This window comes from Pogona vitticeps, chromosome 3, assembly GCF_051106095.1.
Source record: "Pogona vitticeps strain Pit_001003342236 chromosome 3, PviZW2.1, whole genome shotgun sequence".
Taxonomy (NCBI): Eukaryota; Metazoa; Chordata; class Lepidosauria; order Squamata; family Agamidae; genus Pogona; species Pogona vitticeps.
In genome coordinates this window covers 209,218,106-209,229,360 of record NC_135785.1, presented here as the reverse complement: position 1 = coordinate 209,229,360, position 11,255 = coordinate 209,218,106, and the positions used below count along the sequence as shown (strand labels likewise).

The 11,255-nt window shown below is 39.3% G+C and overlaps 1 protein-coding gene across 3 annotated transcripts in view; it reads left to right on the top strand.

Annotated features, from left to right (window-relative positions):
- Positions 1-722: 722 nt before the first annotated feature.
- Positions 723-11,255, top strand: part of NCAM2 (neural cell adhesion molecule 2) — a 319,495-nt gene continuing 308,962 nt past the window's right edge. For 2 of the 3 annotated variants that reach the window (XM_020789611.3, XM_020789612.3), the window contains exon 1: positions 723-1,127. In XM_020789611.3, the coding sequence (XP_020645270.1) occupies positions 1,076-1,127 (52 nt within the window). In that variant the 5' untranslated portion in view covers positions 723-1,075. The remainder of the gene's footprint in view (positions 1,128-11,255) is intronic. The other variant, XM_072994055.2, reaches the window with a different exon arrangement.

Here is an 11,255-nt window from a genome sequence, read left to right as displayed (position 1 = left end):
CATCCTGCGCACTCCCCCCCCCCCACCCGCCTCACGTTTGTTCACTGTGTGCACTTCGCTTTGAATGGTTAGGCGCCTTCCCTACCGTGCACTTCATGCAGCCCCGCCTCAGCTCTCGCGGGTGCAACCTGTCGCACTGCCTCTGCACGGCAGCCCCCCCCCCCCGCCATGCAGCCCGCGAGAGCCCTTTCCTCCGTTCTCTTGCAGCTCTTGCAAACTTCCCTCTTTATCTCTCTCCCTCACCTCCCTCTCTCCGCTTCGCCTCGGGACTTGCGTATCGCTCCCGTGTCTGGAGCGACACCACACACACACACACACACACACACACACACACACACACACACACACACACACACACACACACTTGCACGCCGAGTCCAGAAGACGACACCCCCTTCCCCCCCACCCCCGTTCTTCACTGTCGAATCTCAAACCCCGGTCCCGACCCAGAGTGAGCTCTTCGTAGCTTTTTGGCGGTCCAGTTGGGCTGGGTGGGGGGACGACGAGAGAGAAACGATCCCTCAGCCTCGGAGAGTACAGAGGCGGAAGGAAGGCTCTTCCCCTCACATCCACGCGGCCACCCCGCTTCCCGCCCTGCTGCTTCTGCTTCCCTCCTGCCGCTTGACAAGCCCGAGCGGCTCCCCGAAGAACGTGCATGTGTGTGCTTGCGGAGGGATACCTCCCAGCCCTTCGCGCGTGAGTGTGAGTGTGTGTGTGTGTGTGTGTGTGTGTATCTGTGTGTGGGTAGCGGCTCCTCCTCCTCCGCGACTGCTCGCGCCGCCGCCGCTTCCTAGATATAGGCGAGTGCGAAGAGGCACTTGCAGTCACTTGGTGAGCGCGGCGCTGCTCGGGTTTGGGGGGCTGGAGTTTATTTTTTTTGGAGGGGGGTGTCTTGGCGTTTCTTGCTTTTCCTCCGTCGTCGCTGCTGTTGTGTCTTTGAAGGGAGAGACTTGCGAGCCAGCGAGGAAGAGACGCCGGAATACAGCAGCTGAGGCGGCGGGCAAAGTACAACCGCTGGAGCCGGCTTTTTCCGAGCCGCCGCACCTCTAACTTGGGAACTGTCCACCTCCTGAAAATGAACCTGCTGGCCATTTACCTGCTCGGATTGTTCCTCAGTAGCGGGCAAGGTAGGAATGGGGTCCCCCCTTCTTTTTATCCCTCCCCCCCTTTTCGCCTCCTTCTTTTCTATTTACCCTCTAATTCTACCTCTGGCTCTTCCTCCTTGTAAATCAAATCAAAGACCACCAGGCAACTGGGAGCCCAGCGCCAATTAACATCTGAAATATCATTTTACCCAAGCATCGGTCTCCCTCTAATACAAATATCTTCCCTCTCTCTCCGAAGGAAAGGCGCTAATTTTAGGGAGGAGGCAAAAAAAAAAAAAAAAAAAAAAAAACACCCACCCCGTTACACGTAATGAAAGATCAACGAAAGCGGGGTAAAGGACGAAGAAAGGAGAGATGCTAATTGCAATTTTCTTGGAAGCTTTTTTTCCCTGCTCTTATTCCGAACAATAATCGTTTTTCTTTACGCTGGATTTTTTTTTTTTAATGCAGCAAAAGGAGCAGGCTGAAAAGACCAAGCGTTTCTTTCAGGTGTTAACCGAATCTGATGGGTTTAAAAATAATAATAAAGTAAAACAACATAGTATAAAAATGTAGGTAGTATGTGTCAGGAGAAATTATGGAGAATGCCCTCCCCTCTGGGTTAAGAGGGAATGATCTCTCTTTCTATGATTCTGTAAGAAGAGCATTTATTTATTTATTTGCTTGTGAATTTGCTATCAGCAGCTACTGGGTGCTGTGTGGGGTGCGACACATCTGTGCGTCTGTAGGTATGCACAAGCAGTTTTGGTGCAAGGCATTGTGTTGCTTATGCACAGTCTTTTAAAGAAATGATTGGCAATTGTGCAAGAAGAACTCACTAAAGGCACAGGCTATACCTATGTGCCACTGGTTCATGTGTTTGTTTGTGTGTTGAAATATATAGCAGCTTTCACCCTAGAATAAAGGCTGAACTGTGTATCTATTATACGTTGCTTACTTGTAGGTTACTTCAGGATTCTACTACTTTTGGTCAGGAGGAGGGAGTGCTGAACTGTGTGAATATGACACACTGAAAGAGCCTCTTTGTGCAAATTAATTGCAGCGTTTCAAACTGCTGGGACAAGTTTTTGGCATGACTTGAAGAGTGGGCTAAATTGCTTAGGAGAGCTTGCTTTGCCCTCCCAGTTGACAGATGGACAAATGTCCCTGCAGCTCATTTGGCTGGAGATTAGATGTTTTAAAAAACAAGGGGAGGGGGAAAGAAGGTGGAAGAAGAACATGCTGTATATTACTTTGTTCTACAATCTGCTTTAGCAGGGAACAAATAAACACTAACTGGGGTTGTTTCTGAATCTGGGTGCATTTTAAAGGTTCTTCTTTTAACTGAGTTACTCTGGCCAGCAGGGGGTGATAGAGTTCCACTGAAATGGCAGTGCTGGTTAACTTGTCTCTTTTGGGAGGCAAAGCTTTTTGCACAGGCAGAGTGAGTCTGTCTCCTATCATTCTTCCAGCACAGCTTGACATTTTGGATGTGACTTCTTCAGTTCTGTCTTCTCATCTCCCAGCCCAGCCATCCCCTCCTTACTACACTGAGCCCACACAATGCAATAATATGCAGATTAGATGCATAGGCCTCTCTTCTCTTGCAGCAGACACACATTCAGAATTAAGATCTCCAGAATTATCACTGCTCTTCTAATTATTTCTTGATGAAAGCCTTTGGGCAAACTGTTGCACATTTTCAAGTCAACAATACTACAGACATTTAGATTAGAGTCTAGAGAATTATTGCATATTTTGTTTTATTGAAATAGAAGTCACTGGATGCTGATGTCTTGTGCAGATATACAGTGGTGTTTACTTGCTACCTTCTAAAGCAACTACATTTAGTGATTTGGCAGAGCCCCAAAGATTTTTAGCAGAACCGCCTGAGAGTTTGGGCAACAGAATATGCTAGCCTACAGACTTCATATCTGTTCAGGGAAATGGTTTGTAAGGGGTTGGCATTGTTAAGTAGGAGAACATTAGTGCACACATTCTGTACTTCTTATGTGCCCTAAAATGGTATTATTTCAATCACCATTTAATTTATTTACAACACTCTGTGCTGCTCTTTGGAGTCCAGAGTGTATTACACAGGGTTACTGTATAGCGGTCTTGCATCTATGGACAGAACAGCTTAGCTATAGTAGTAGAATTTGATCATATATATTCAGCCAGAAAAAAATTCTTTGATTCAGATTGTGTTCTATGAAATTTCCATGAAGAACTGCCAAGAGAGATAGCATGTTCATGAATGCACAAAGATCTTTTCAGCATGCATAATATACCCATATTCTGGGTTCAGTGTAGTATAGTTATCTACCATACCACTGCTGCCTTCTTTAATTAGTATCTATGTGTGTCACTGTTGAAAGCAATCCTCTCACACTTATCCACATACATTGCTTTTATATCAGGTAATATCTGAAAAGCTTTTGTGTGACATGTTGAGCATCTATGTCATTGAAAATGTGGGGCTAATTTCACAGTCTTCCTTAGCTGAAAAAAAGGGCAAGGAGTTTCCACTCCAGATGCCCTGTTGGGTTGCTTCTGGTATGAATGAATGAAGAAGAATATTAAATTCAAGTATTTCTTTTGGATTGGGGAGGTGAGAAGGAAAATTGTGAGGCAACAGTTGGACACAATTTCCTTGGGAAAAACATAAGATTTGGGGCACAGGGTTCTGTTAACTTGGAAAGATAGGCTGCTCTTTACACTGAACTAGAATCTTTCCTCTTGCATTCTCTTTCTCTGTCAATATTTGAAAGAAGTGGGAGCATATAGGAGGCACAAATAAAATAGGTGGTAATCACTGGGGTCATTTGGTTTCAATATACAAACCTCCAAAGTTCAGGTTTTATGCTGACAATATAGTTGCTGTGGATTTTATAAAGCATTCAAGAAGCTTATTTCCTTGGGATAACAGAGGGAAGCACTGTATTATTAAGCTGGCAGAAAGATTATGTATTTCCTTTTAAGCAGTCACAATGTTTTGAGCTTCAGCAAGGAGGTGTTCAGGATGACAGGAGTGGAAACTGACAAACCTAAGTGTGCACCAGGGATCCGATCAGATGAAAAGGCCCAACACTTCCATTTTAAGTTTCTTCAGAGATGATCAAATGGCAGTCTATTGGAAATATTCTTGTTGACCCGGATCCTAGTTCCAACTAGAACAGATCCATTGAATCAATGGGATGTAGTTAACTCTTTACTCATCATTCAGCAATTGGTTCAAAAGTCTGCTTTAGTTGGGATTACCAATTTGATTTAAGCCACTGAATGCATGAAAATATGTCCTGGAGACTTTTGTGAAGGTTGTTTTTGTTTGCTTCTTTTAACAGCTGAAGGTCAATATTTAGCTAGAACCTCAGATAAAGTTGACTTGGAAACATACATTTCTTTTTGTACCACACACACAAAACATGTTCAGAATGAGAGATGTAACCTACCAATCAACTATAAATCTAGAGGACAACAGGATTGCCCAGTATTGTTTCATGGTGGCTACTTTTGTTGTATGTTTTGAATTTTACACAATGGTGAAACAGGGTCATAATTTCTGTACAGCAACGTACAGGTACCAGCAACGTACAACTGTAAGACATGTTGATCTTTCTGCTATACTCATTGTAATATGAAAAAAAGTGAAGTTATTTTATGGAGGTAAAATGTATCCCTGTTTATAACTCTTTTGAGAGAGTTCCTTCTACTGCTCCCCCTCTCTCCACTGCTTCTGAAATACAGCACTTTGTTTCCAGACACTTCAAATGTTTCCAGTCATTATCTTGTCTGTAATGTTCAAATAAGATTAGAAAATCATGCAAACACATTTTGAAAATGGTTTTGTTCTCCTCTTTCTTTCTCTAATTAAGAGATAAAAGAATAGCCTCATGTAGAAATAACCACTTTGCTAGTATTAACAGCGGTCACTAAATTTCAGCCATGAGCCCCAAAGCTTTAAAAATTGGTATCTACTCCAACTACATTTGCCATAATAAGTAACTGTTTGGTAAACTACAGATATATATTCTGAGTATATGGTGAGCCTTTTTTTTTCTGAAAAGAGAATTGGACTGATGTTGAAAAATAATCATGGGGAATGTTAATGTACCAAGGCAGAGTGCCCCACTAACTGAAAATAAGAATATTATGGCCTTGGGGAAAGAATGTAAAGCAAATTAAGTGTTTGCTAAGTGCTTGAGAAAATATAAAGGAATGTTATAATTAGTAGCAGGAAGTTGTATTGAGGGAGAATATGCTTTTTGCTAGCCTTATGCCACTCTGCTAGAAATTATAGAGGACTTCAAAACAGTGTGAAAACATGAATAGTGTGAAATGTTATTGTTTACTCTATAGGATTAAGTATACAAATAATTTTAATCCATAAACATTAGTGTGACAGTCATGTTAATATGTCTGAGAAATAGTTTAGGATTTCAGGATATTCTGTTTTTGCTGTCTTCTCATGGGAGCAAATGAGAAGACTCTACTTATGTGTAGAGTTCATAAAACTTTTGTAGGGAATGAGTACATGCACTTGCTATAAGAACAACTCTTCTGATGAATTTGTGTAAATTTACAGGTAAGTTTATTTTTTTTAAGCCACAGTTTGATGTATGGTATTAGCTCATTAACTAGTTTTCATTATTTCCCACCAAGCTTTCAGATTGATTTACAACACGATAAAGCTCTCCAAATTATTACAGTCTGGGGAATGCACTCTACTTTATATAAAACCCAGAGCCTTCAAACATAATAGGCTTTGACAGTAATGAGCATTCTTAAATATTCTTGAATATACATTTCTATGAACAAAGTACTTGGCAAAAGTTTCCAGAAAAGTTTCCAATGCCTGAATTTACACTTGACCATGTGAATAGGTTTCTGAGTTAGACAAAAATGTGTGGCAAAAGATGTACTGTACTGTTCAAGCAAGACTGGAAGGGTCTAATTCAAACATCACAGTAAAATCCTTAGATATGTTTGCAAAGTATGTTTGAAACCGGTGATATTTCCAGAAAAAAAAAATCCTAGACAATTGCCTCTACTTCGGTGATCTCTGAACAACTGCTATCATGCTAAATTACAATGATTTAGATGTTGCAGTCCTGTAAAGAGACTGGAAGGATAAAAAATGAGGCCATCTGCTTTTCATATTAATTTGTAAGTTTAATCTGTTTTAGATACAATGGTGGGATAATGACCAAAAGCAACATGTGTTCTCCTCCAACTTTGTATTACATTTAGTACAGTTAATTATAAGTGACAATACTGAACAGAAATTGACAGATTTACAGACAGCTAACAAGAAGTCTCCCTGGCATAAAGAAAAAGGTCCTTATTTGCCTCTTTTGACCAATAACATTTCGTAAGATTAATGTATTTGTTCAATAGCATTAAATACGTATTATCATCAATTTATTTATTTATTTATTTATTTATTTGGTTTGTATACCATCCTGTTAGTCAATGTCTACTAATCTGGTTGATTTCCAGAATAAAACACACACAAAATACAACCCCCTCCAGCTCCATCCCAATATATACAATCAATATTGCAATACACCAACTCTAACACATTTATTTGGGGATATTATTATCATCAAGTTACCTACTTGGGGGTACCCCTAGATTCCTCTTTATCATTGGAGGCTTATGTGAACTCATTGGCTTAGAGTGCCTGGGGTAGCTATGACCATTCTTGGACAGGAAAAACCTGGTCACAGTAGTCCATCTTGTTGTAACCTCCTGGTTAGACTACTTCAATGCATGCTACATGGGACTGCCCTTGAAGATGACAAAAATGTTGCATAAAATGCAGTATGCAGCAGCTGAAGGGTTTGTACTAGGTGTCAATACACTTCTGGTCTGAGTTCAAGGTGCTGACAGAGACTTATAAAAGTTCTGAATGGCTTGGATGTTTGAAGTAGCACCTCTGTACAAACCTGCTTATCTACTAAGATCTGCTGGGGAGGCTGTCCTCTGTATCCCACCATTGAGAACAGTTTATGTGGAGACACAGGGGAGAGCTTTTTCTGCCATAGCATCACAACTGTGGAATGTTCTCCCCTTGGGGGCTCAATTGGCACCAGTATTGAATCATTCCGGCACCAAATCAGTTAGACCCTCTGAACACTGAGGATCATGACCTGCACAGGTTTTAGTTCTATATTGTTAATGTTCCTAGTGTATGAGTATTTTAATTTTGTGTTGTTTGATTTTAAAAAGTTTTAAATATCTTATGTTTTAAAATTCTTTTATACAGTTTTGTAATTCACCCTGAGCTCTTATGATATAGGGCAAGCTATAAATGTTTAAATCAAATCAATAATATATAAAAATTTAAATATTTCTTTATTTTCCTTAGCCTCTCTCTGTGACACACATTTACATGAAAATAGATGGGAGAGCAATTCTGAACAGAAGATGTTAGCATAAGTGTTAATCCTGAAAGTTTGCTCATTGCCTCTTTCAAATATTGTCCTAGTGTAAATTTTACTTGTAATTTAAAGGGTGATTTAACATCTCTGTTCTAAACTTGGGGTGTGTGTGTATATCATGAAGTACAAGCTGTTGTATTCTGTGCTCTGGCAACAATGCTCTTGACCTTCATGAAAAATAAAATTGTCTTAAATCACATTGCTTGCAGCCATTCTTTGCTTTTTGTAACAAAATCAGATACCTCTTATTTACATCTACAACTATGCCTTGTTTTATATTATCACGTTGATACTGATAACTGTTCTTCATTTTTGTGTGTCTACATATGCCACAAAGAATAATACATTCTTCTTTTTAAAAAATTCAGAAAGGAATCTCTTGGAAAAGCAATCTTAGAAGGACTAGTTTCATTCATGTTGTACAGAATTCATGTTGCACATAAAGGAAGCCAGAGGCTTGAGTTTATAATTGCTGAGGAGGGATGTTGAGGACAGGACATTCTGGGTATTGCTTGTTCATAAAATTGCTATAAGATGGAGGTGATTTGACCGAACATAACAACAACAGCATATATGTTGTTGTCAATCTAATGCAGGGATTTGGAGGTATAGTGTGGTGGTACTGTTCATGATATTGAAAGTGAAAGAGGAGGAAAAAAGTACGACTGGAAAGACTGAATAGGAATTCAGCTCTTTATTCTGTGATTACCCAATATATAGTTTTTTATATTAGTAACTCGATTATATATGTATGTCTTGTATCATGCACTTTATATGCACTCACTTTTCATAGAAGTACTGTAGGAAGGGTAATCTTAACTGCAGGGCCTTTTCCTAGTTGCATCTTATATGTCATGTTTAAATAAATATAACTACTGTTTTATTTTGGAGAATGCTGGAATGCACATCTTTCTGATGTGAGCAGAGACTTCTTATAGAAATCTTAGAGCCCCATCAAAGTGGAATCCTCAACACTCCTTCTGGAATTCATTGGGTCAGTTCATAGTATGAGTAGGTCCGTATTTGGATCATATCTCCCCTTCTTAAACCAGAGGCCACAGGTTTTTTTAATTAAAGAATTTTAATTAAAGTAGTACAAAAACAAATAGATTTAGGGTCTAGTATTAGGGTATTTTTAATCAATCAGATAAACATGAATATGAAAGTAAATTCTTGCTAGTAAATATAGGCTCATAAACCTAATGAACTGGGTATTTGAAGTGCTACCCTTTCTAAGCTGTAATAGACTTCATTATTATTATTATTATTATTATTGTTGTTGTTGTTGTTGTTGTTGTTGTTGTTGTTGTTCTTACTAGGAGGAGCAGCAACAGCAGCAATAATAGCAGTTGCATCACCAACAATAATAATGGTGCTGGTAATAGTAGTGGCTGGACTGTAGGTTGTGGGTTGCATGACAGATTGATGGCCAAAGAATGAACACATAGGTGTGCTGTTATATATCTGGGTTCCCTGGAGTCTGAAGTCAAAGGAAATGTTATTTAAAATTTTGATTGAATACTTTGTTTACTGTAGTGATCACACTTTTGCAGCTATGATAAAATTGAATCATACATCCTCAAGAACCATAGAATCCAGATACAGGTATATTCAAATGAAATTTATAGCTGATTAAATGACTCTATTTTAAGCATGCACAAACATAAAAGAAAGCCCTGATGGATCAGACCAAAGGTTAATCTAATGCAACATTTTGTTTACATAATAATGACTGAGTTGCCTGTGGGGGTTCCACAAAGAAGATGATGAGGGCAACATCACCCCCGCTCCTGTTTCTCAGCAACTGATACAAAGAGGTGCAGTGCCATTGGCTGGTAGGGACTGGGAGCTTTATTCACCATGAATTTGTTCATTCACTGCATAAACCCATTCAGGTTGGTAGACACTATTGCATCTTGCAGTAGCAAATTCCACAGCTCTGTACTGTGTGTAGAAGTACTTAATTTGTTTTTAATCCTCTCTGAATTTTCCAGCATCATCGTTAGTAATTGATCCTATGTTTGAGTTTTATAAGACAGTGAGAGATTCTTTTCCTTTTCCACTTTCCACACATTATGCTTAATTATTATTCTATAAATTTTTTGACAAAGATAACTGGATAGCCTAGCGCATTAGGCATTGACTTTTATTCCCCAGTAAGTGTTCCAGGAGAAGAATTTGCCAGTGTATCCTTGGACAAGCTGCACAATCCCAGGGCACACCAGAAAAAGTGGTAAACCACTTTTGAGTATTCTGTACTTAGAAAATGCTGGAAAGGGACACCATATGCCAGAATTGACTTGACAGACATAATTAAATATTAATTTCTTGACATACATGACTTTTTTCTAAGATAACTCAAACATAGTAACCTTTCCCCTTAGGTGAGTTGTTTCCCATCTTTGCCTTCTCTACAATATTACCTTGTTGAAGGTGAAGTGATCAGAACCATACATAGTATTCTAAATGAGGTTGCACCATGGATTTCTTTAAGGGCAGTATAATATTGGCTGTTTTATGTTATTCCTTTTCTAATTATGATCACTATGGAATATGTAGTTTTTCCAGTAGCAGTACACTGGGCCAAAGTTTCATGGAACCATTCACTACAAGCCCAGATTACTATTCAGTCTGTTGCTGTCAGAGCGGATCCCATCAATGTATCTGTGTTGTTAATACACAGTGTGTATCAACTGTGTGTTTTCATTATAATATCCATCACTTTATTACATTTACTTATAGTGAATCTCATTTGCCATTTTAATGACCATTACGTTAGTTTGGAGATATATTTTTGGCTCTCTCTGCAATCTTTTTCGCCCTGATGACTCCACATAATACGGCATCTTCAACACAATTATCCACATTGCTTCTTATGTCTAATTGCTGCTCACTCCAGGTCTTTAGGAACAAATTAAAAAGTCCCAGTCCCAGTGTCACACCAACTCATATTCCTTCACTGTGACAACTGACAGTTTATTCCTGTTCTTACCTTCCCAGTTCATAACCAGCAAATATAAAGGGGGTTCTCTCCTTATACCTAATATAGGATTTGATTACAGTTCTGTGTCCGTTTGCTCCAAGGGAAAGATCAGGAAATGACTTGGTTTATTTTTGAAGCCCATAGAAATTAATTTCTGAGGGAAGACTAGAAAAAACTAGGAAAAAGAATGGGATCAGGCATAACCCAAGTTGAAAGACAAGCCGAGAGTAGATATCTGGTGGTGGTGTTGCGTGCTGTCAAATTGCTTTCACTCTTGTGGGCTGTATGAATTAAGGCTCCCTCACCCCCAGAAACCTTCTTGCTGTCTTGTCAGATAATGAAAAAAGGATTATCTCATGATAATTTACCCCATTAAAATGCCTTTTTATGTAAATATGGCGGTGGGAGGTCTCAGGTTGTGGCTCCAAAAAGGTTGGGAAACACTGAAATCTCTGTAAGGACATTTCTTGTACTGTATAATCACGGGATCATTCATGCTTTTATTATTAATTTTATAATTTATCCAGTTGTTCCAGTGTGTAGTAGGTATATAGTGTAGTGAGCTATTATCCCTATGAAATGTCAAGGAGCATGTGTGTTTTGGGGTATGCGTAAAAATAATAGATCAGCTTGCAATAACATTGACATATAGGGCACTGTTATAACAGACTATCAGATGAAGCCATGTTGGAAAAAGTTCGGAAAACATGCCAAACAATTCTCATGGAGACACAGGTACATAAA